This window comes from Podarcis cretensis, assembly GCF_951804945.1.
Source record: "Podarcis cretensis genome assembly, chromosome: 1".
NCBI lineage: Eukaryota > Metazoa > Chordata > Lepidosauria > Squamata > Lacertidae > Podarcis > Podarcis cretensis.
In genome coordinates, this window is record NC_137170.1 from 118,379,284 (window position 1) to 118,404,857 (window position 25,574).

The window sequence follows — 25,574 nt, forward strand, 5'->3', positions numbered from 1 at the left end:
CCTCCTGCTTCATTCAACAAAACCAGGTTTCTCCCAAATAGCGCAAGAAGCCTTCAGAGAGAATATTGCTGCAAAACTGAGGAGCTTTATTTCTTTTCTGAAATACCAACTGCTTGTGAACTCTGCTTGAACCTAACAAGGAGGCAAAGGGCCATAAATCACATGGACAATGCTCTACTGTTTGGTGGCTCATCTTTTTAGATCTACACACACGCGCGCGCGCACATTTTCTCCCTCTTTCCTTATTTTCTTTCCTTCCCTTCTCTCTTTTAAAACAACAACAACCCTAATGGCACGTTTTGCTTTTGCCAGGATGTCATACGCTAAAAGCAATGGGGTTCTTTTCGTAGGTAACACCCAAGCACTTAGTGGTTTGGCCCGAACTGTTTACAAGCTGCGTGGGAGGCAGAGCAGGGAGCAGAATTCGCTCCCGAGCCTAAGGAAGCCACAAAATATCCGTGCCCGTGTTTCGAATTTCCTTTTGCAAGCATCTAGAGAGGTTAACCTTGTCTGAACCGTTGTGCTATTAGGCAGAGTAATGGATCCCATTGTTCCCTTACTACTACTCTCAATCCACTGCGAGGAATAATCTCTCCAAATCAAACTGACTACGGGGCGTGGGGGCGGAGAATGAGAGTCTCAGCAACTACCTACCCCCTTCCACACACACCTCTCTCTCACACACACACACCCCACCACCACGCACAAAACACCACGTGCCACAGAAGAGCCCCCAAACTCCGCTTCTGACAAGTTCCCGGGCGCTGACAATTGCGTTCGATCGGATCCCCAACCCGCATATTCATACGAAGCAAGTCCTCTACTAATGCGTCCACTACACTTAATTCTGCTGGGGATCAATACCTAATATGATCTCGAATAAATAAAAAGCAGTAAGAGAGAGAGAGAGAGGGAGAGGGAGAGGGAGGCCGGAGGAGTGGTTAATAAGCAGCCGGAGTTCTCACTGCGCATATCAATGCACCTGTCACGGTGCTGTGTAGCAAAATTTATGACTTGCTGGCGCTAGGGCAGTAAACGCTTCAGTAAGGAATGAAAGCAGCGAAGGGGGGAAGAAGAAGTAGGAGAAGGAGAGAGAAAGAAAAAGAAGGGGGCTGGTGGGGGGAGGGAAAGACCTGGGCACGGCGGAGTGTAAGACAGGCTGCGTAGGAAGGGGAGACCGGCGAAAGAATGCCCCAGTCTGCAAAAAAATTCCCTTCTCTTGCAGCCTACGAGGGGGCAGATCAGTATATAAAAGGGCCGAGCCGTTGTCCTTTTGGCGCTTTCCCCGCTTCTAAAGCAAGGCTGATATTCACACCGCGCCGTGGCAACCTCTAAGTATGTTCGGAGTCCGGGAGAAGCCCTTTTCTACCGACGGAAGGACTCTCCGGGTCTTTGCTGGGAAGAAATGCAGGGTTGAACCGAGCGATCCGCTGCGGCCGCCAGGAAAGAGCCTGAGGAAATGAGCTATTCTTCGAGGGAGGGGGAGAGAGAAATGGGTGATGGATGTAAATTGACCATAACTGCCATATTCTATCACCGTCCTACTGGATCATTTTGGCTATCACCGCCATGCTGGCAGAGGCATTGTGTATATTCGGTGTTATGAGCTTGTACACAGGAGCTCATGCGTTATGATGATATGTAGATGCTTCTCTTCCTTCTGTTCATCTGTTTGTTTCCAGTAACTCGCAGTCTACAACATAGTCATGCTCTCTCAGTACATTGGCTCGAAGGGCATATATATACAGTGTGTGTGTGTATGTATATATATACTGTATATATATATATATATATATATATATAGGCATAGACTTCATCTGTAGCCTTGGGGAAGATACGTCGTGTTGGGAAGAGAGCTAGCTTGACACTATGTATGCTCCTTGAGTAAATCTACTTCGAGCGTAACTGTGTAGTAAACCTCGAGTTGGGGGAACGGGGCATGATCCATTAAAAAAACGGAGCACGTTAAAACCCAACAGGGTTCAACGGCAGATATCTGAAATGCTTAGCTAGTGCGGAATCATGACTACATTTTCCTCCAGCCTTTGGTTTCACGTCCTTAGACGGTCGCTGGCATCTGCGTTTTGTGGGACCGAGCAGGATCCTTGTGGTACAGCTTCATCAAAGGCTTTTCCTAGCCCACCACCATCTTTAATAATGATCTACTGAAGCGGCATGATAGGATATCAATTCTGCTTAGGCAAAACAAAATAACCTCCGTGGCAATAACCTTTTATCTATGTACTCCAAGTATTTGTTTGAGGCCACTGAATATTAACAATATATTTTTTTTAAAAAAAAATCGATTGTCAGTTCATGTGTATTAGTATCATGTGTATTAGTGCTCCTAGGGGGATGAACTGCCAGGATTCTCCCCCCACCCCACACACACACACACAAATACACGCTTCCTGCTCCATTTAAAATCCATCATCTACTGTTAAACCTCACGTGGAGAAGGAAAAGTAACAAATGTAGCCGAAACCATATTTTTAAAAAAACAAACACTCACCACAGTTACGTTTTTTCTTGTACTGTATTTTATCTGTAACACTTTTGATAGGATCTTCAGATTCCTTTGGAAAAAACGTGGAGATGTACCTGGAACAAAGGGGAAAACTCAGTGGACCCCCCCCCCGTCGCGTTTTTAACCAGGGGCATCATAAATAATGTATATATTAGGCAGAGCTAATACATGTATAATGCAATAGGACATGCTCCCAGATAGGTGCGCAGAGGGGCTGCAGTCCTCTTTGACTTTACGGTTTTAAGCGGGTTTCTTTTTCTTTGTTAAAAATGATGTCTAACTTTCTTTTTATTGAAATATTATACCCAAAGTGCTGGAGCAACTTTCTGAGCTTGGGATATACTCTGTGTGCAAATCTACACAGAATCAGAGTCACACGCATCCATGCACACATACATGCTTTTCTCTCTCTCCCCCCCCCCCCTTAATATTTAACCATTTGGGGAAATAAGGAATTGCAGAAGCCCTGAACTCAAACTTTCAGAATCTTTTTCACACGCACACATGCACAGGGCTCCATAGCATCTCTATGTGCCCGGCTGAGAATGGAGAAGAAATACCTCCCCAAAAATTGTAGTTGTTGTGAGCAGGAACTTTACAAGCACCCACAAAAAGCGGGTTTGGTGTACTCCAGCGCCAGTACACCCCGCGCCCCAGAAAGCCATATGCATCAGGCGTATGAAGACAAGGAAAATAGGGTTGAAGGCAACAGCATTCTACTCCGAAGAATGGAAAGCTAGCAGGGAGACCCCCGCGCCATAACCCGAGGCTCATGCATTATGTATGGATGTAGTGAGCTTGGGTATGTCACAGGGAGAAAAACCCGGCCATCACACACCCCTTCCAGAATCTTAGCAGCCCTTCTGCACTTTTCACACGAGGGCTGCTCCATGCAAGACGTAGCCAGATTATTATTATTATTATTATTATTATTATTATTATTATTATTATTATTATTATTTTGCTGATGCTAAGGAGTGATTTACCTACCCTCCCTCCCCAGAAAACCAGCTCGCGCCATTAATTTGGGGCTACCGTTACCATTTCGCATCGGAAATCTGCCAACTAAGAACTTTGAAGAACATTAACAGAGCTAGTAGGTAGGGCAAGTGGGCAGGCGGTGGGGAATCCCTCCTCGATGAAGCCCGGCTCATTATAAAGAGAAATATCTAACAAGCATAAGCCTTTGAAATGACCTTTGGCTTGTATAGCAATAACTCACCACTTAATGAACAACCAGCGGAAGCCCCCTCCAAGAGCTGGCAAGGAATCGAGATTCCAACTTTTCTTCTCTTATCCCTCTCCAAGCCCAACTGGGAAGCAAAGCAGCCCCTTCCTTCCCTCTTTCCCCGAGCCACCTCTAATTTATGCCGACAAAGTGGAGTTTGTGGGGAAGTGGAGCTGGCTGGTCACACACGATGCTCTAACCAGATCTTTGGTCTTCCAAGGCCTGTGCCCAGCAAACGTCTTATATAATACATCCACGTGGGCGGACGTCAACTTTAAGTGGTTTTATTTATTTTTTTCGCCCTAACCCCTTTAAAAACGCAGTTCATTAGAAATAAGCAGTGCCTCTGTGCGTGTGTACAGTATAAGAAGAAAGCTTAAGTTGAAGGGGGAGTGTGGTCAGCATCAGAGAAGCCCCTGAGCTGAAGGATCATTATTTGCACATACAAAAAAAGGCAGACATTGTTACCCGCTGTTGATTAACGTGGTAAGTTTTCATTTTGTGTCTAATTAATTATCGACTTCTGAATCCTTCTACAGCAGCAATAAGACAACGCAGAAAGATGCTGATGGGAAACTCTCTCACTCTCTCTTTAACGAAAAAACAAAGAAAGAGTAAGCCAAAGCAAATGTTTAACATGCTAGTTTGGGGTTTGTTTTGATGCGCAAACTGTCGCCCGAGTTTCCTGTTTTCTGCCGCAGCCTTGGGCGCCTCCTGAGCAGAAGCGGCTTCCAGAAACCGAGACCTCAAGCCTGAGCTCTCCCCCAAGGGCTGTCAGGGATTTGCTGAGACCCCAGGGCCGATCTCTGAGGATTCCCTAGCGCGCGCCCACTCCAAGATAGAGAGAGATGATTGAAATTTTAGGTGAAGTTCCAAGCAGGAGACTCCTCCGCCGCGTAAGGAAATGAAATGCCGCTTGTCGTAATTGGATTCAGCGGACTAACTTGTCAGGCCCGCAGCTTGGAGGCAAAAGGGACTCTAAAGGTGCGTGGAATGGGGTGGGGGTGGGGGTGGGGGTGGGAAAGTCGCTTGCTTCGAAACCTCTTCTGATAGAGACCAGCGCAGAACATTTACCAAAGTGCTGCTTTCTTCCCCTTTCCATTGTTTAGCGAAAATAATACGAATTAACACTATGTGTAGGATGTGCGGAGTGGTGGAAACTTGCGTGGGGGAACGACATAAAAATCATGTGTCTATTCATTCCTTTTCTACATGATCATACGATGAGCTGAAAGCTATGCATTACTTCCTAGGGAGCAAGTCCCACTGAACTTAGTTGGACTTAACCTCTAAGTGAACGTCCATTAAGACTGGACTGCATGAGCAGAACGCTGCACGCTTACCATGCAGCACGTTTTCATTGAAATCAGTTCGATTATTCCAAGTAAAAATGCTGTGGATTCAAGAATACCGGGATGCTATTCGCAGTGCTAGTTGTAAATTCCCACTGAAATCATCTAGACTGAAATCCAAGTAAGACAGCGATCCTTTCATTACTTACCTGGGAGTGATCTGCATTGAGTTCAATGTGCAAGATTGCTCTCAAAGTGGATTTAAACCGGAGTGGCTTTTAAGGCCCCTGATTTTAAACAGGATCGAGTTTCTTTGGATGTAAAGAAACGGCGTAAAAGACAAATGAGCTACCTACCCACTCGATATTTTTAATAATGTGATCCCTGCTTGATGGCAATTGGCCGCAGTCCAGCACAGAGCTCAGTACACCTGTGTTGCAGTCCCAAAGGCACCTAGGGAGTAAGTCCCGTTGAATTCAGTGGGATTTACTTCCGAGTAAACAGGCGGCGCAGATGCGGCTGCACTGTTTGTTACTATATGTGGGATTGGTTGCGCCTAACTCTGATGAGTTGTAGCTCTTATTTCTTTCGACTATGGGGTGGTTCATACACACAGGCAGATACACAGACCCTAGGAAACGCCGCTGTAGATGAAGCCATGAAAAATATTTCAGAAGTATGACAAAAAAGTGGTTCCCCCCCCCCACCCCCCAGCATTTTGCTTTTGTTTGTTTCTTGCGGGAGGGAACAATTCAGAGAAGGTGGCAGATTCATTGTAAAACAAACGCGAAATATGAAGGGCGAGTCAACGTTTCCAGAAAGAGCCACCAGAAGCAATAGGCAGTGACACGATTTCCACTAGTTGTGTTTAGAATATTATATATATATATATATGCATGTGTATATACACACACACAGTGAATGAGAGAGGATTCCATTAAGTCTGACAGTCCGAGGCTAACAGAGCAGTCTAGAGCCATTGAAATATATAGGATGCTTGCCATAGGTCATGAATCCTAACCCAAACTGTTACTTTTTGGTTTCTTGTTTGAACACAAATATATGTCTTCCTTTGAAGTGCCTAATGGAAAATCCTCTTTCCCCCCACTTCCAGGTCACCCCAGCACTTGATGTCTTGGGTTGGGGAAATGCAACGCAGAAAAGCCCTAAGTTTACTACCACTACAGCCTCCACAACAACAAAACATATTATTACGTCTATACATGTATATATATAGTTCTATAGACTACTAGCACGTTCTATTTCATCTCCCATTACCTTGGTGGTGGGGAGTGGGGGGCGGGCAGAAAAAAAGGGGATCTGGGATTCAGGATTCCATCTTTGTTCAAGCTCATGCAGTCGCTTACCTGTATCCTAAAACTGTCCTCTTCGGTCAGAAATTGCGCGCTTTCAGCTTGGAAGATATATCCTTCCTCCTTTGTTCTGCAGACAATACACTCCTAAACCTGATCTTGCGGGTCTGCTCGAGCATTTCCATAGACCAGTATTCCCGGTAGAATATATTTTTTTCAAGAGCAAGCCAAGATTGCAGCAGCTCCAATAAAAGAGGGCGAATGGATTCTGAGTTCGTTAGGTTTAATAATAATTTCGGAAATCCTTCACAATCAACCCCATGGAATAAAAAAATAAAGCCAGCTGGTCAAGCTTATCGTTTTGCTTTGTTTGTAAATAACAAGCGATGAGGCCACATACGCATCATCTTTTCAATTATAGCGCTATATATATTATCTTTTTTAAAAAAAGAGCCGCCGAAGAAGCCTTCGGTAATAAGAAATACAGGCGCTGCCTTAAAATATAAGCATATTTGTTCACGTGATCCTGAGAGAGGAGATGGTTCTGATTAAGGCTGGAACTTTCACTCGGGTTATCCTCTGTAAATCCTCCCCCATGTATCCTCGGTCTAGGGGGCTGCGGAGCTGGGGTGGGCTAACGCACAGGGCCAAAGGCACCCACAAAACCTTCCTAGGTGGGGCGGGGAGCGAGTCGTAATAACCTGCTCTAGTCAAGGTGTCCATTCACCGTCCAAGTGCCCAGGGGCATCACACACACAGCGTAGTTTTCAGAGCCCTCTTTAGAAATCCACATTGGCTTCATCACCTTAGCAAACTATTTCACAGAGTAGGTAGGGATGGTGATGAGGAGGAGCGGGCGTGGGGGGCGGCGGCGGCGGCGGGAGGGAGGGAGAGATTGGGGTTGAGGTTGGGGAGGGGGTTTGCAGACCTTGTCGGATATTCGCGGCAAGTTGAACCAACATCACAGCAAATTTGGCTCCAGGATCTCTATAGGGTTATAATAACCCGCGATCACAACGAATTGCGGGGGGGGGGGGCTCATGTTAATAGTAGGGGTGGGGCTTGTTCCCCATTGCTCCTCAAAATAATTTTTATAGTTTCATAATGAAGGAAGATGTGTGGGCTTGCCTTGCTTTGCTATTTCTGTAAAATCCACTGACGATAGAGGGTGGCTGTAACTCTGTCCTAGTTACCCTTCCATTGTATAGAATAATCTCGTTCTTTTCACCTTTCTTGTTGTTGTAGGGGACAAACAAATTCGGCAAAGTTGGGTTTGGTCTACGATGAAGGTTGAAGATCAACCTTGTCTTCATGGCTTAATAGAGAGCTCCTGGTGTTGGGGAAGCATCTGATCTCTGTCCTACTCTGTCCTAACTCTCGCTTGTATTTACGTCTGTGTAGAAACCTTCTTCAGATACAACCATCTCGCGAGTTTGTCACACAAATAATGTCCGAAGCAAGTCAGATTATTGCGCAGCGTTGTTGTTGTTACTATGATGATGATGATGATGATGATTACTATTACAGCTCTTTTGTCTAGTGTCTCTAAAAGTAACTTGGAGCTATAAAAGCGCCCAACCTAATCTAGAATCTCCTAAGATTTCATTACCATCCAAAGCATGGGGAACTTGACAGTAATGTATTACCTTACAATACGCACCATAAGTGTGTGGTAGCATTTATCTAAATTACTCTGCTTTATCCTGACTTTGCAAACCAGTCTCTTTTTTTTAAACACAAACACACACACACCACACACACGGGGTGGGTGGGTGGGTGGTGGAAGAGGAGATAAATCGTAGTCCTGTTATCAAAGCTCAAGCAGAAACTCATATTCAAGAATCTGCTGTCACTTAAAACCTGCGGGCACAGGATCCAGCCGCGTTTTATGCATTTCTGGAGTCTGACTACATGCATGCTCACAGGGGAGTAAGCTCCTGAATGTGAGACATAATTCCAGGTAAATCCCAGGTACTCAGGATTGCATCCCATTGCCTCCGATGGTTCCAGTGGGAACGAAGCATATGAGCTGAATTGGGAGCCCTCTATATAGTTCCTGTCAGATGTCTCTTCGTCTAGCTGTAAAACCTGTCGGCGTCGGAAATAAAAGCTGGTTCCAAAAATAATTTAACCTAAGAAACGCATACTAACAAAATCAAGCAGAGATAAAAGGAATAAGGATGCTGAAGAAGAAGCGGGAGAAGCGACTTCTAAATATTTTCAGGGGGGTGGGGTAGGGTGGAGATCGCACCTTCCAGAAGGGCCACCTATAAATTATGCGGCTAAAACAAACAAGCAAGCAACAACCCTACGAAATTAAGGCTGAAAACGCTGCAAGCCAAGTGTGAAGCTCACCGAGAGGGCGGGAGGTGAGGGGGACTCCCAGTTTGGCCGAGATGTGCCTCCGTAAAGGATCTAAGGCTTTTTCAGTCCAAGCATATGTTCATAGAGCAATAAAATGGAAAGATTTACAGTCCTTGCTGGGCCTCCTTCTTTCTCTTTCTCCCCCTTCCACGTCGTACCACCCCTCCATCACACACACACAAACGCAGGCGATCAGCATCGCACCCTTCCAGGAATTACTTACGATGATTTATAACAATAAACCCGGCAATTGTCAAACTGATAAAATATACTGGGCGATACGCAGGAATCAGCGTTATCATTAAAGGGCCTTTTCCGTTTAGGTTCCGTTTCTTTGCCTCTCTCCCTCTCTGTGTCTGTGTCTCTTGCTCTGTCTCTTGTGTAGTTTGGGATTCTTTCTGGGACAAACCAGAAAGATATATATAAACTTTGCTCGTGTGTGTGTGCGCGCGCGCGTGGACAAATTCGGAAAGAGCAAATCTGGGTCACTATCCCAAACCAAAAGCATTTGTCATCTTTGAATAATTGAATTAATGTGTTATTGTTTGAATGTATAATTCATAACGCAGGAAACTCTGTCTTTGTCCTGACACATAGCGGAAGTAATAAAAATATGTATTATTATTATTATTATTATTATTATTATTATTATCACACAAGCTCTCCAAGTAACGCGTAAGAAAGACCACACCGCTTGCCAGAAACAAAACAAAGCATTTCCAAAGAGCCAAAGGCTTAGGAAGATAGCTCTTGGCTTTGTGATATACACACCCATATATGTATATGTGCCTATGTATTTGCGTGTATAGTTCTATCTATGTGCACACACACAAATGCATAGACAGACACACGCACTGCAGTTCAAAATTCCCATTTGCTAAAGCGAGTCTTTTCCCCGCCACCCAAAACAAAACAAAACCCAGACTGGCTGGGTGTCTTCTACAAAATATTCAATGCCGACTCCAGTGGGACTGTCCCCATCTTCAGGTATCCCACCCCTCAATGGTTCCAGAACGCCATCCCTCCCCACAAATATAATGCCGAACGGAACATCTGAAATCACCCACGTCTTTGTGTGACGGCACCATAGTGTATAGCCTAACCGGGTCGGGAGGGTGGCGGCGGTGGAGTGCCCTTAGAATTCATTATCTCTTGCTTAAAGTCTGCCTTGGGTAAAATTTCAACTCCGTTTTATAGCCTTCTATTATGACGCAAAGGGAAAAAAAATTTACGACCCTCGCTTGAAAAGAAGATCAGGGCCTTTTCTCACCATTTAAGAATGGGGCAGCAGATGCCCTGACAGCTATCATTGTTCCCAGTAAGATATAAACAACCAGTAAATCTTCACCCATTTCCCCACACAAGCAGCTTTTGGACAGACCTCCCTTCTCTCTCTCTCTCTCTCTCTCTCTCTCTCTCTCTCTCTCTCTCTCCTCTCTTTCTCTTCTGCTGTGGAACATAGAAAGATCATTTCCTTATTCAGTACCAGAATATCTCATAATAAAGAGTAAACATTGGGGTGTCTCTCCCCCCCCCCCAATATGCCTACTACAGCTTCTGACTAGGGCAGAGTTGCAAATCAGGAGGAGAAGGGCCCCTATTTGTCAAACATTTGACAGCTAAGTTCATTAAGGATTTCGAAATATAAAAGGAAAGAAAGAAAATGTGTACCTACCAAGCTCCGCTTTCTTTCTTTCTTTCTTTCTTTTATTATTGGTAATTTCCCCCCCTTCGGCTGTAGCCAAAGAGCTAGGTGTGCATAGAAAGAGCCTGCGCCCCTTTGTATATTATATTCTTGGGATCTCTTCAGTTTTCAAGTCTGATAGAGTCCTTTGCTTGGCAGATTAATGACGACTCCGTGTTTCTTAAGGGACGCGCTGAATTAATTATTTCGCCCATCACGTGGTCAGGACTTGGAGAAAAATCTATTCTTATCATCTTCCTTGCACTTTGAGAGGCTGTCTGCTGTGACTCTTCCCTAGCAAAAGATGATTTGGGTCTACATGGTTAGATTTAACCCTCTCCTCCTCCTCCACCTCCTCCACTACCACCATCTTCCTGACACACACACACACGCACGAAAGAAAATAAAAGAAATCGGGGGTGGGGGGAGCTTTGGCAAACATGGCCGATGGAAGCTACTTGAGGCGCTCCATTGAAAAGTCCCTGTTTACTATACTGTAGAGAGGATTTGTTCTGGATCCTGCCTCTCCCCCCCCCAGCCCCGCCCCGCTTCCGCACCATAAGGACTAGCGGCGAGGCAATATACAAACTGGAATTGATGGCAACGGGAGGAGCACAAGGCAGCTGAGAAGCCTTCAGCGTAAATTTGTGTCCTGAATCTTTACCACTCGTGGCTGTGGCGGTGCGCTGACAAACAAACACACAACAATCCCTCATCAGTCTCTCCTGTCTAAAAGGGGGGGAAATCATACTTCGCTCCAATACATGGATGGGGGTTCCTTGTTTTCATTCTTCCAGGCTGGATGATTTGGTTTTGGATTCCAGTTTTGGCTGCTCTTCCAAGAGAAGACAAGTCAACATGTGTAAAAGGGGGAAGAAGGCGGGGGAGCGAGGGGGGAAACAAATCAAAATATATCCGATAAAAATAGCGCCATCGACCTCCTAGACAGATAAATGCTTTATTGCTGTCAGGGGTGTTTATGTCGGAAGGAAGGAGGAGCCTTTCATGTTAGAAGTCTACAGGAACTTTCTGAGTGCTCAAGTCGTCTACAGATTGATTCCTAAGGAATATAAGATAATAGGTTCCTAGGAACAAAAAAAAGGGGAGGCCTGTTTCTATCTGCAGAGTGTGGACTTCAAGTTTGGGCGGTTATTCCTTCACAGAATGATTCTGATTCATATACAGCAGGCTTTCCCAAACTTGGGTCTCCAGCTGTTTTGGACTACAATTCCCATCATCCCAGACCACTGGTCCTGCTAGCTAGGGATGATGGGTGTTGTAGTCCAAAAGCAGCTGGAGACCCATGTTTGGGAAACCCTGCTATATAGCAATACCACCTATCACACAGAAACAAGTACGATGGGTCCAATTGACCTTACCTTCTATCAGTTAACACAGCAACGATAATGTGGGATAAGGCTATCAGTGGCTACTAGTCAAGATGGCCATGGGCTATGTGCTATCATTGGTGTCAGAGCAGGTATGCCTCTGAATACTAGTTGCTGGGAATCTCAAGTGGGGAGAGTGCTGATGCAACCAGGTCCTATCAGTGGGCTTCCCATAAGCCTCTGGTTGGTCACTGTGGGAACAGGATGCTGGACTAGGTGGGGCTTTGGTCTGATCAGCTATTATTGTGCTCTTAAGTACAACAGAAGGCAATTGATATCAATGTGTTGAAGGCCTCCATTTTTGATTGTGACTCCTGTGTTGCCAGCACATTATTAAGCCACATTAATTCTGGAACTACTCCATTCATCAACTGAGTGAGACTAATCCCAGCACCATTAAAACTGTTAAAACCACTAAAGCCAAGGTGAGTTCTGCCATACGTTTCAGCGACATGTAGGTTACATCTCAGTTTTGTGGATTCTTGTCTAAAGTTGCAGTCCAAAAAAAAAACCAGCTAGAGAATAAATTCCACTTATTAGTTAATTTTGCTAGAATTCTAATATCCAAATTCTGTGTGTGCTTACTCTCAAGCAAGTGAGTTCAGTGGTGTTCAATTAAACATATGTCCCAAGTAAGCAGGCATTGGATTTTCAGCTGGGGAAAAAACACCTATTAAAATCCATTACTTATAACACATCCACTACCAGTTACCTGGGAGTATGTACAAATGAACCCAGTGGAACTTACCTCTAAAAAGATATCTACAGTATAGGATTGCATTTCTGGGAAGCAATTCACCTGAGAGCAGGGAAGGCAAACTTTTTAAGTCTGAGGGAGTGTGTTTGCATCTTTTGCCAATCAAATATGAGATGTGGTGTGTAGAGCAATGTACCATAATATTCAAAGCCATGAGCTCATCAGGAGGGCTTAGGGATACCATCGCCTTTCATCCTCAGGCTCCCATCTGTGACATTTAATAATGATATTGGGCTACCCTTACAGCTACTCGTGTGCCTTACAGTATATCCATACCAAGAATACAACCACCCACCCACTATACTCAGAAGTAAGGTAAGTGAGTATGGGTTTTCAGACTGAGACTTGATGCCCTAAAAATTGACTAAAAGGCTTTAGCAATAATTGGGACTCTAATCTTCAATACACTGGACCAGATCCAAAGAGCTTAATTAATCTCACCTAGGTGCTTTGTTGAGCTGGAGGGAAATTGCTGTTTTTAAGTTGGGAGAGTTTGCATACAAACACACACACACAAAATGCTTTCAAAATCCCTATCAGCTTGTTATGAGATTGGAGGAGGGCCTGCTGTCTGAGAAAGGCCACCCAAGCTGCATATGCACTTAAGGAATTAGTTACAAGTTTTTTGGGATCATGGCGAAAACTTGGAAGTAAGGCCCACTGAAATAAGTAGGATACTGTCAAATATATATGATAATATTAAAGGCTTAGGAAAGAGAGTGAAAGGAGGCAAAGTCACAGCCTATTTTAACATGCTGTCACCTATTATATATTTTTATTTCCCCCCTTCCTTTCTCCTATTTTTGTAAACCATCCTGGGAGCCTGGCTGAAAGGTGGGATAGAAATATGTAAAATAAATACATTTAAATGTAAATGGCGGTTGCCACAGCTTTTGATACACATGCCCCCCCTCCCTATCCACAATTAATCAGCCATAATCTCCACTGAAAACAGTGAGGTTTCATTCCAAATCTGACTGTGTCCCTAAATAAATTTATTTGGAAGCAACTGCAGCTGGGATTAGTGAAATTTACTTCTGAGTCAATATGCTTGGGCTGAACTATAAAAGGCCCTATGCAAACTTACTTGAAAGCAAGCCTGTGGAACCCAGTGGGTTTAATATAAACATAATTGGGTTTCCAATGTAAGGCAGCAAGCCTTTGCACCCTTACTTGGAAATGAGCCCTATTGAAATCAGCGATACTTACTTCTCAATACAGGATAGGGTAAGATAGGTTCTTCCTGCATACTTCTTTAGCTACTGTTTGTAGAGTTCTACTGTACTATGAGATGGCAAACATGTCAAGGGAGGATATTAGAAGATAGCACGCCTCTCTTGGGTCGCTATCAATTCAAAGCTTTTTTTGATCGAGGTACAATAGAATACCAGTATTTATTTCGGTGTGTGCGTGTCAAACATGTATGCTTAAAAAGGACTTAGACGGAAAACCATTTGTATAAATAGTTCTTTAATCAGAGGCAGCAAAAAAAATTGGCAAAGTCTAGAAAACATCTCAGGGTCACAACTGCCGTAGAGACAACGCAGCTTAATCACAGAGGTCATGGTAATAATATACAACTTTGTGTCTCCAAGGGGAAAAGAAAATATTCCCCTACAATCTTCAGTGTGGTAGCAGGACGATCTCTGCATAGTTCAAAACAAGTACCATCATTATAAATACTTTCATCAACAGCTCCACTCACCCCCAGAAAAGTGAGAAGAGTTTGTAGGAAATGAATGGGATGGTAAGGTTGTGTGCGTCGTTTTCTTTTAAAATCATTTTTGGCCAAATGTTTACATCAAGCAGAAACCCTTTGATACTCTCCCACTTCCATCACTCTCTTTCAAGAGTGGACCAACATCACTGCGACCAAGATTTAAGACTTCAAGAAGAAGAAGAAAGCTCAAAGGGGTTTTTTCCCCCCTAACACAACTTTAAGAGTTTGAACCAAACATTTGTCCAGAGGACATTTACATTACAAAAGGACTTTGGCCGAGTTCTGCCCCCACCCCTTTCTTCTTCACACGTTCTTCAGTTCACGTCATTTGGGTTGGGGATGGATGAGCTACATTGTGAAGTCAAATTTGTCCTACTGACAGCCCCACTGGAAACATGTTTACTCGGAAGCAAGTTCCACTGGGTTTAATAGGGATTGTTTCCTTGCAAGCAGTGGAGCATTACTGCCTCTTCCCTTTTGCTAAACCAACCTTCAGCGGCAGCGTGGCCATATTTGCCATAGACTGAGCCCCATTGAAATCAGTTACACCTACTTCTGAGTAAATATACAAAGGATTCGCGAACGCAATCCTGAGCACGTTTAAGGAAGAAGTCCAGGCCAATAAAGTCAATGGACCAGAACTTCCCAGTGAAACGTGTTCAGGATGGAGAGACGCGCAGACACACAAAGGAAATCCATTTTCTCCTTCCCTCCCGTTTCTCAGATTATCCCCACCACCGCCACCAACCTTACTTACTTTCTAGGATATTACTCTGCGCGGTTACTAGAGAATACCCCACTGAACGCAGGATTTACTTCCGAATCAACGTGCCCAGGGACCAGACGTTTACTAAGCCCCGCAAAGCTCAGGCAGTCTTGCCTTGGGCTTTAGACTGCAAGGAAGCTAGGGTTGTTGACTGCTCTTTCCCAAACAACACGCTTCCATGGGACAAAACGACTCAACACAGGCCATATGTAAACAACGGTTGGTTTCCCTGTTTTTAAATCAATCTAACCTAGAGCTTCTGTTGAGAGGAAGATTTCGAAAGGGACTTGATGAAATCTGAGCGCAGTGAAAATCTGGGGTTAGGGAGGATGCTTCCCCCCTTTAAAAAAAATGATTTTAGGGTTTAGATCTCCAAATTTGAGGCTAGGTCTTGACAACAAGCCCTGTTTTTCTCTTGGTACTTTTTTCGGTGCCAGCAGAAAAGGAAGGGGAACTCCAGGTCCAAGAGGTTAAGGGTTCAGAGGTCATTCCTCCCGGCTGAAATACGGCGAATCGAAGGGGGGAAAACGTGTCCTCTGGATGAACCTGTTTCTACAATTTAGCCCGAACTTCAGTAAAATACCTTTTCAGCCTCTCAACGTGAAGGCGTCAGAAAAGAAGACGTCTCCACTATGTATGAACTGGGCGCTTTTTGTCATAGACAATGACGCGCAGTGAATGCAGGAATATCCATCTTTAATATCACGGACGGGCAGATATTCAAGGGGAGCCCCCGTAAGAGTCTGAGAAGTAGACTCAACTAAAAAGAGAGAGGAGAGAGAGAGAACAAAGAAGGGGCTCCAGGACCCAACACAAAAGAACACAGCCTTCTAAGACCCCGATCCTAAATACCTCAAAGTAAGCCCTACTGATCGTCTAAGGACTGTCTTCCAAATAAGCCTGCTTGGTTACTTTGGTGGGAAAAAAGCACAAAAGAAACTGCCAAACTGCCGTGACTTCCATGATCCACTACATTAAATATGTGCCTCTCGTCCTATTATTTAGACACATCCATCTCTCTTCTTCTCTCCCCTCCCATCTCTTTTTCTAATCAAGGAAAGCCTTCAGAACTTGGGCTATGCGATTATAAGATGAACCCAATGTGGCTATTTGGCATGGAGGAAACAACACAGACCACGCTAAGACCCCATTCTAGAACACAGAAATGTCAATTCTTGGAATTCAGAATTCTCTTGCAACACTCGGTAGGCTGAGTGGGTTGGCGAGCCTATGCACCCTTACCTGAGAGTCAGTCTTATTGACTTCTGCGGGGCTTACTTCTGAGTAGGCATGTCTAGCTAGGGTTGTGCTAGAATTCTCGTCGAAATCAACATGCCTGGGCAATGGCTGTTCATTTAAGAGGGATGCGAACTTAACAAACAAGCTGATCTACCTTTCTTCTTTTTTCAGTTTCCCGAAACTTAGCATACTGATTGCGGGGAGGCGTGTTATATTTACTTCGTTCCTATCCAAAGTTGTAATTGGAAAGGACGGCGGTTTTAGCATCGTTTATGTAAGGTTTGCATTGGTTGAGATACTTTCAGCCAAATCTGGGTTGATCTACACAATAGTATAAAAGGCATGGATGCATGCCGAGGTATGCTATTAGAGCATATTCTTCCCTCACTAAGCCTACCCGCTTCCTCTGAAATTATATTAAAACAGATCCAATATTTCCTATTTAGGTGTGAACAAAAAAAGGAACACAAGCATTTCCTTCCGAAACATGCAGTTCATTCCTGGGCTTTTGTTTCGTCTGTTTTGCTTTGAAAAACCAACACGATGGTTTACTTCAAAACATTATAGTAATAATAAACACCATGCCACCTTGTTTGTTTGTTTGTTCCCCATATCACAAATCCCTTGAAATATTGACTTCATTTTTCCCGTTTTGCTTTCCTTTTGTTTATAATTTGCTCTGTCCCTCCTCCCACACAACACCCCTCCCTCCAACCCCGCCTTGGCTCAAAGTATAACGCGTGAACAAAAGGAAACGTTTTTAATCCATTTCATTTAAAAACGATAATAATGCTTTGCTCCTCGTCTCTAAAAGCTAGAAAACATTTGCCTATATACAGATTTTTATTTTTATTTTTAAAAAGGGGGTCAGGGGGTGGGTGGGGGAGGGAGAGAAAGATCTCTATTTTTATGGGAGATAAAAACACTGAATAACATTGAAAGGCAGGAAGAGTACACGCTTGCGTTCTCTCTCTCTCTCTCTCTCTCTTTGGTTTGTCTCTCTAACTTTTTCTTTCTCCTAAACAAGAAATAAATAAATACGCTAATACAGTACAAAAAATAACAATAAAATAACCCGTTTCACATCATATTTGTATTAAATATTTCTGAAAAGTTAGAAGGATGGAAACGCTTTCCCCTCCCCTTAAGAAACAAACAAAAAAATTAACGGTAACAGCGGAGATGAGCGGGGGACGAGGGGAAGAGTTCACAGGTTTTCAGAGACTTCTGTTTAGGATTTACCCAAATGCACAACCCGGAATGGCATTGGGGTAGGGTGGGGAGGAAGAAATAACGAAATTAAGAGAATCAATTCCACCACCACCCCAAAAAACCTCTCTCCTTGGAGAACCCAGACGAAACAACACAATACGATTCCGTTTGTAATGGTGCAATAGCTGTGTGTCGGCAGAGGAGTTTTATTTTAAAAATACTTTTATCTATCTTTCTCTCTCTCTTTCTGTATATATATCTATATATATATTTATAATTATCACTTTCTCACCACCTGGATGCAGAGTTTGTTTGAGTGTGAATGGTTGTGCTGTTTTGCATTATTCCTACGAAGTCCATAATATCGTTGGATTTGTCTTCAGTACCTTAAAGCAGGGTGAGGACAATTTGGGAGTTGTTGGCTGCTACGTGCAGGTTTCTGCTTTCAGCCGGCATGTGCGTTTGTTTGGGTGCTTGTTTGTATATTTGTTTGTTTGTTTGTGTATCCTGGACAGTTCAGTTCCGAATCAACCGGGTCTGAAACGGACCATCTTCCAAGTTCCCTACAAAGTTGTCAAGTCTGTCTGATGCTCCTTGGAGACAGTCTGTGAGTGTTGGCTGGGGGCCGAGGAAGAGCTAGAGGACCGGCCCTTGGTGTTGGGCAGTTTGTGGTCTTTTTTCCACTTCATCCTCCTGTTCTGGAACCAGATCTTGATCTGGCGTTCGGAGAGACACAACGTGTGGGCGATTTCGATCCGCCGGCGCCGAGTCAGGTACCGGTTGAAATGGAATTCCTTCTCCAGCTCGAGGACTTGCTGCCTCGTGTAGGCTGTCCTGGAGCGCTTCGGTTCTCCTCCGGTGTAATTAGGATTCACTGAGCGGGGAGAGACAAACCACAGGCAGGGCTTAACAACCAACCCTCCAAAACAACAACAACAACAACAGCAAACCCACAGCCTAATCTTGACTTTCTCATTAGGCGTTAAGGAAGAGAGAGAGAGAAAAGGGAGTCTCTGGTAACCATGTGGCCGTTATATACACCATTACATTTGCTAATAACAGATGGCCAAGCTTTCTTCCTCTCTCTCTCTCTCTCTCTCTCTCTCTCTCTCTCTCTCTCTCTCTCTCACACACACACACACACACACACACTAACCCCCCTCCTTCCCTCATAGAAACAGCGGACCTTTAAATATCTCTAGCATCTTTCTGAAATGGAATATTCTCATGCCCACAACCACATGACCAAGAGGCCTATTTCCCCGGCCATAAAAATTTATGGCGAGTGTAATTGGCTACCTCGATTTCAACCCGCGTCGCGAAGCCTGGAAAGGACTTTGGAGGGGTGGGGTGAGGTGGGGTAATGAATCAAGAAGGGGGAGGCGGAGTGGGGTGGGGTGGGCGAGGTGGGTAGCAGAAGGGGATGCTTACCTGAGTTAACGTGGACTTTCTTCATCCAAGGGTAAACCACCGCTGGCTGCTTCATTGCTCCTGCTGCTGTTGGTGGCGATGACCCGTTGGGGCTTTTGAGGCTGGGCTGCTGGTTGCAGGTCCTCGTGGCGGGCATTGGAGGCGGGGGACAGTGCTCAGCCTGCCCGGGGAAGTGGCTCGCTGGGCCGGATTGCTCCTGCCCGTGACCCCGCGGCTGCACTGCCGAGCCCTGGGCATTGCTACAACCGTAGGGCTGCTCGCTGTAGTTTGACCGTGGATAGATTCCCTGGTGCTGGAAGTCAGAGCCTTGCGAGGCACCGTAATAGTCTGAGCTTTGCTCAGCAAGGTAGCTGTTCTGCAGATATTCCTCGCAAGGGGGGAATTTGGGGTCCACATACTTAGAGTTCACCATATACGAACTCATGGCCATTAATTTCGGAAGGTAGAAAATACTAATTTTTCTCGTGTTGTCTTTTTTTCTCCTTCCAGAGAGCCCTCCTACTTGCTGTCAACTGAATAAAGTTAGGCGCCCATGTGACCTGCTCAGCCAATCGGGAGGCAGAGAGGTTTATCACCGGATTTGTGTGTGCACCTCATAATTTCCACAAATTTCACTAAATAATATACGGGTAATCAAGTGGACCCACATGCTGTCTGATGATTCGCGTGGTTTCCCCCCCTCCCTCCCTCCAAAAAGAGATATGAATACCATAAAACACGATTCATCAATAGATGGCCGTCTCCCTGACACCCACGCCCCAACCCCATCTGCCCTCTTCCCCCCCTCCCCCAGGTAAATCAAAGCCTTTTGTCTCATCTGACTTTCTTAACCTTTGATGCCCTTTGGTTTACAGTTTCGGGGATCATATGAAAACATTAGTTGGTTACATTTCAGCAATCAAGAGCCAAAGCGTTAAGTTCAGGCAAGGGGAGCGAAGGAAGCGTCGAAAACCAGGGAAAGGACAGAAAATCAGAAGAAGACATCAAACAAGAGGGCAATATGATGTACAATGGATCTCCTCTGCCTTTGTTTGGCAGGGGTCAACCAAAAGTTACCAGCATCTAGTTGGGCAGAACAAAATTAGGCAATAAGTAACTAGCTTCGAATTTACATTGCAAGTGTCGAAACAATCTGTTTTTGTAAACTCCATGCAGATAACAAACTATCCTGAGACCTCTAAAGTTCAACCTAAAAATTTTTTTTTAAAAAAAGGCTGTTTTTTTTAAAAAAAAATGGCTGTTTTTTTTTTAAAAAAAGCTTTAATAAGATAATTCCAATATTCAAATTGTTCATAGCCTTATTTCAGAGTACAAGAAAACGAGGCGACTGTTTCTATTGGCGTCCAACGTTAACATAAAAATCTGGAGAAAATTGGGGCATGGGAACGAATACAGAAATCGGTATTATCAAAGTTACTTTAGCCACCCTTTATTATTATCTGCAAGCACATATTAACCGCCCAATTAGCATTTTCACAAATTCTTTGCAGACTAATTATATTAATACGAACAGGTTTATGGTGAGATATAAATAACTGTAATATTTTTTTTAAAAAATAAGCAACAAATATAGAACTATTTTTTTTAATGTCCTAGTATACCAGAGTGAGGCAATAGCATCCAACATGCATGTGTCTTTGAGCATCTTCTATGTTTATAACTTATAACCATTTGCAGAAAGGTGAAGTTTTTGCATCGACCATATATTCCCCTAGAATCGAATCTGTGACTATGTAAACACCACACAAATTCGGTTCTACAGGGTATATATAGACAACGTAATAACATTTTGCTTTCGTCTACAGAGGGTGGGTAACAAAGGCAGCGTCACTGTAGCGTCCTGATCCCTCTGACTCGCTCGCGAGGAATTCATACTACTCTCTGTTGGGGTAAAGGTCTGAAATTATGGATTTGAAAAATATAATGATTTCATAGGAAAGCATACCAAAAAAGTGTCATTTTTGTGACTTTGGTCTTTTTCAAGATGTAACGAGTTCTCACGACGGGATTTTCAGATAATCTACGTGACAATAGCTCTGGATTCTTCAGCATTTAAAGCACTTGCGCTTAAAAAACACACCATTCAAATAATAACTGTACAGTTTTAATAAAAAGAAAGGCTGTCAGCTAATTTATTTTTTGTCAATAGCATGATGTTGATCTAAACAATCCGCCTTTCAATCCCATAATAAAAGTCTTGATGCAAAGGGACCTTTATATAGGCGAAAGCTAACTATTCGTTTCTGAAAACAACTAAATGGAATTATTTCTATTTCTATTTTTGTATTTTTACCTTGATGCCACTACCCTCAAGCTGAATATTCTCCTAACTGCGGAGAGTATCTGAGCCTTATGAAAAGAAGGGGGGGGGGAACCTCCACACCACTGTCCTTTGGTTTTCATGCAATAGTGTTGATGGTGAAGGGCAGGGCAAGAGGTCATCTTAAATCATTTACAAACATATCCCAGCGTTTCATTATTTCTACTTTGTCGACGGCAACACACAGGATTCCAAAAGTTCATGCATTGTGGCTGACCCGGTTCCTCTGTGTTGTCTTGCGGTCAGCTCCCTTCCATTCTCCCTCTGTTGGGTATTCTAAGCAAACCAACTTGGGATAAATCAGAGCGAGAGTGAATGGGAATATATGTACGTGTCTGCGTGTGTGTGCATATATGTATATGTGTATGTGTGTGTACACACATGTATGTATCTATAGACATGTATGCATATATATCGTTAAGCATCTGTGAGCAAATGGCTTTTTAAGCAACGACCTGCTCCTTTTCATGGAATTAGGGGTGGCTTTTTCTTTCCAGAAGGTGGTCTCCTTGGGACAGAAATGGAAGAGCAAGTGGATTACTTTACGGATTTCTGAATCAGTACCTGCTCTCTGAGTTGGCTAAAGAGGCATTCTTATTTCTAATGAGAAGAATGCGTGGGTACTCCATACTCTTGCTCCCTTTGATGAGTAAGTATTTAAGCAAGAAATGCAAAACGGTCCAATTCTACAGAATATACAGTTTCAAATGTTACTTCTAGGGGAAAGCGGAATTAAGGGGTGGCCTGGGACAGGACTAATCGGAGAAAGGGCTTTCTTTAATTTAAACAAAACAAAACATTTTTTAAAAAGAATCGTTCGAATATTTTGTGCAATAGCCCAGATTTTCATATTTGTTAGACGCTGTGACCTGCGTTTCACCTTATTGCGCGACTTGCTCAGACAGGTCAAAGCCAAAGGAGTTATTGATGAACAAAAGCGTTAAACATTCACCTCGTGCTCAACTGCCCGTACAAATTCTTTTGATCCACCAGGCCGTTTTTGTATTCTGGTTCATAATCAGTATGCTGCAGCTAAGTTTAAGGAATATTTTTTAAAAGAAGAAGAAGGAAGGAAGGAAGGAAGGAAGGAAGGAAGGAAGGAAGGATACAAAATGAAAAGGTGGTGCTTATTTTCTTGTTAAGTTTTAAGGCTGGCCAAAGAAAACTGAGGCAAGGGCAAAAAAAGGGGGGGATTTCAGTAGGAAGGAAGAAAATGTGGGAAATCCCAGTCACCCTCTTAGTGGTTTAAAGCCATCCAAAAGCCATACACAGCACAATATTGTGATTTTAAAACAGGCAGATCGATGTATCAGGCTGGGATTTAAAATTAGCAAAGTAAATGGCTCAGAGCTAAGGAAGGAAAGCATAAAGGAGACAGAAAGATGTTGTGCCGAAAATAATCGCTTTTAGAGGTTGAGTAACATATGGTTATATTGGTTTCCCTTTTTTTCTAAATAGGGAGGTACAGTAATGTATTGTATCCCAGGACAGCAGGCTAGAACTCATGCTCCACATATAATTAAGCCACATATACTTGCAACCATTGAACTAATCATAGCCTTTCTTCCTTTCCCCTTTATTGAAATCCAACCCTCCCTCTCGTATTATTTTAACCTCCTGTTTCCCCTAAGTTCAGATAGCAGTCTGTATCTGCTTTCTTCCAGTATTTCATATAAATGTCAACCACTCTATCTCGGGAACACTTCACTGACGCCTAACAATAACGTCATTAACACAGCCTTGGTTGCGATCCTATGCGTATTGACTAGGAGTGCACCTTTCCATTGCAAGCAGCAGGCCTTTATGCCCAAAATAAAAGGGGAGGAGATACAACAGCATTTAGAGCATAACTCCTCGTTGGAGCATTAGTTCATCCTCAAAGGCTGCAGTACCGAGAGGGCAAGCGCAATCCGTATTTTGGATCTCCACCAAAAGAGGAGCCAACCAGTAGAAGTGCTTGCCCTGGTACATGATAGATTCAACATTTGCACAGGGAAACGCGGCATGACTTTATCCTGTTAAAATGCTAATCCTGCTCGTTAGCTGGAAAGAGCTTAAGAGAGGCACAAAGATGGGCACCTTCACCTGCAATTATCTCCCCAGAAACTGCACCATCAGCGTTTGCTGTGATCTGCAGCCACAGACCGCAGGAGGATGGGAGAGGGAGACAGAGAGAGAGAGAGAGCAAGCTTGAAGCCCCACGAGCCGTCCAGTACAAAACAGCCTTGCAGAAACATCAGAAACACACCATCTCTGTTTACAAACTCAAACGTTGACAAGGCGATGTTTGCACACACGAAAAGGAGAGGGAAAAAAGTGCACTTACTGTAGACGCCCTTCCATTGTCCCGAACCTGTTGCAATGGAGGGAAAGAGGAGAAAGAAAATAAACAAAACCATTTCGTATTGTTGTTTTTCCATGTATAGATGACACTGATCATAGTTGGGGGGGGGGAGGGATGCACGCATTGCATCTCTATTTAGCTATGAGAATGTTAAGGACACAGGCAGGCATTGCATATAAAGGTGAAAAACCAACACAATCCCCCCCTCCCAATTGCTGATTTGCCTCTTTTGTTAAATTCTTTTTGTAATAAAAGCCAGCCAGATTAAATATTTCAGTCAGAGTTATCATGTAATTGTATACGATCATCCTTACTGCTAGTTTCAACTATGTTTCTATAAAATCTTTTCTCTGATAAAGATATAAAGGATTCTTCCTCCAACTGGGTTAATCCCAGAGTGACAGAAACCTTACCAGCGTATCCCTAAAGCGCCCTGGCCAGTATTTAGTCAGTAACCCGCTTGCTTAAAAATCCATACCATTTCCCCAACATGAACTTGTAAATATCATCATTATTACAGTAAATCTATTTTATTGTTTACTTAAACAGATTTCCCTTCTTCTGTCTGTGTCTTTCTTCTCTTATTGTAACAAATAAATTCTACATTATCACCCACGTGGAGAGAGAGAGACTGTTTAAACAATGTTTTCAAAAAGAAACAACCAAGGTTGAGCTATTTTGCAAAACATCCCCTTCACTTTTGCCTGCGCTATCCCTGAGAAGGGCTGTATATACACCCAGACCAGCTTAAAGCAGGTAGCAATCATTCCATCGATGTATCATCTTATCTCTCGTTCCGTTCCTCCCTTCACTCTCCTTCTAGAATAACAGACAGAACGCAGTGCCTTGAAATCTCTGCAAATTAATCACGTAATGAATGATCTACCGGCTTAAACCGAGGTTGGTTTCTTTCACAAAATTAAAACTAAAACCGTCGACGTGCGATTTACTGACAGCTCTCTTAAAACTTGGAGCAAATCCGATGGAAACGCTATTCCTATAATACTTCCGGGCTTCCCTGGATCTGATCTTTTCATTCATATATACAGTTCCAGGGAACACTCAGACACACGGTCACTGGAGAGAGGGACTCGGTCACATATGGAGCGCAAGAAGAGACTTACTGTGAGCTTTGCCAAAGGGAAGAGGAAGGGACCCCCGGGAGAAGCAGAGGTCCTGGGCGCTTGGTTTCAGCCAGAGGTCTCCTGCCTAACACTTTCCCTGTCACTGCTCCCAGGAACTAAAGCATCTGCACTTGTATGCTCTTAAACTAATTTATGGTGGGAATTATATTTTGGCTTGTCAACTCTCAAGCCATAAAACAAAGTTTATTGGAATCACGTGCTTCGAAAGAGCCACTCAGGACTTATCTCGACGGAACAATAAATAACCTCTAGCTTTAAACTTTTATTCACTTATATAAAGAGGGCCTGGAAGGAAGGGGGGTTAAAGAGAAGGGGGGAAAGCGGGTAACCCCGCCACACATCCTGCGTTCTATGAAATTTAAAGTAGTCCAAAATAGTGAGGGCCAGGCACTGGAGGCCTTGCGTGGCTGTAGCGTTTAGGCCAGGCTCTTTTTATTAAAAATAATAGTAATGAGTTGTGCCAGGACAGGCCCCAGTGGCAGTTTAGATCTCCCCTTTAATGAGGAAAGGAACGTGTGAATTTCGCTGTGAGTACCGATTCAAAATTTATTTGAATGAATATGTATGTGGAGTGGTGGGAGGGAGGGAGGGAGGGAGGGAGGGAGGGAGGGAGGGAAGGAGGGACGATTTTAAGCAACACCAAAGGCCACCACGTTTGTGGGATCCTCCCAGCTAGCCCACGCCCAGCCTCGTCTCTATGGTCAGGCCCCAAGCACTCGGGTTACGCGACAATCCAGACGGCTGCGATGCACACACAACTTTGCAGCGAATAGTGCCGTTTTACAGGATTAATGGTTCTGTTGTCTAGGGTTTGTCAGAGGAAGAACGTGTTTATCTATGTCTG

At 43.9% G+C, this 25,574-nt stretch overlaps 2 protein-coding genes across 7 annotated transcripts in view; both read right to left on the reverse strand.

The window, feature by feature from the left end:
• HOXD3 (homeobox D3) overlaps positions 1-25,574 on the reverse strand; it is a 50,902-nt gene that overhangs the window by 11,086 nt on the left and 14,242 nt on the right. For 2 of the 6 annotated variants that reach the window (XM_079980706.1, XM_079980711.1), the window contains exon 2: positions 23,568-23,594. The exons of 1 other annotated variant lie outside the window; for it this stretch is intronic. The gene's annotated coding sequence lies outside the window, so the exon portion shown is untranslated. Of the gene's footprint in view, positions 1-3,749; positions 7,162-23,567; positions 23,595-24,709; positions 24,872-25,574 lie in introns of those variants that run through there. 3 more of the 6 variants (XM_079980707.1, XM_079980709.1, XM_079980708.1) reach the window with 3 other exon arrangements.
• On the reverse strand, positions 13,798-19,661 carry HOXD4 (homeobox D4). The gene is made up of 2 exons (XM_079982891.1): positions 18,922-19,661; positions 13,798-18,364 (listed from the first exon to the last, which is right to left on the reverse strand). Exons 1-2 carry the CDS (start codon positions 19,349-19,351, stop codon positions 18,054-18,056), a joined length of 741 nt encoding a protein of 246 aa, XP_079839017.1. The 5' UTR covers positions 19,352-19,661; the 3' UTR covers positions 13,798-18,053.

What these genes read in the sequence shown, in the direction of transcription:
- HOXD4 (XM_079982891.1), bottom strand. Translation starts at nt 19,351, where the DNA reads ATGGCCATGAGTTCGTATATGGTGAACTCTAAGTATGTGGACCCCAAA. An exon ending in GAAAGTCCACGTTAACTCAG is followed by an intron (nt 18,365 to 18,921) that starts GTAAGCATCCCC and finishes CTCCCCGCTCAG; the next exon opens with TGAATCCTAATTACACCGGA.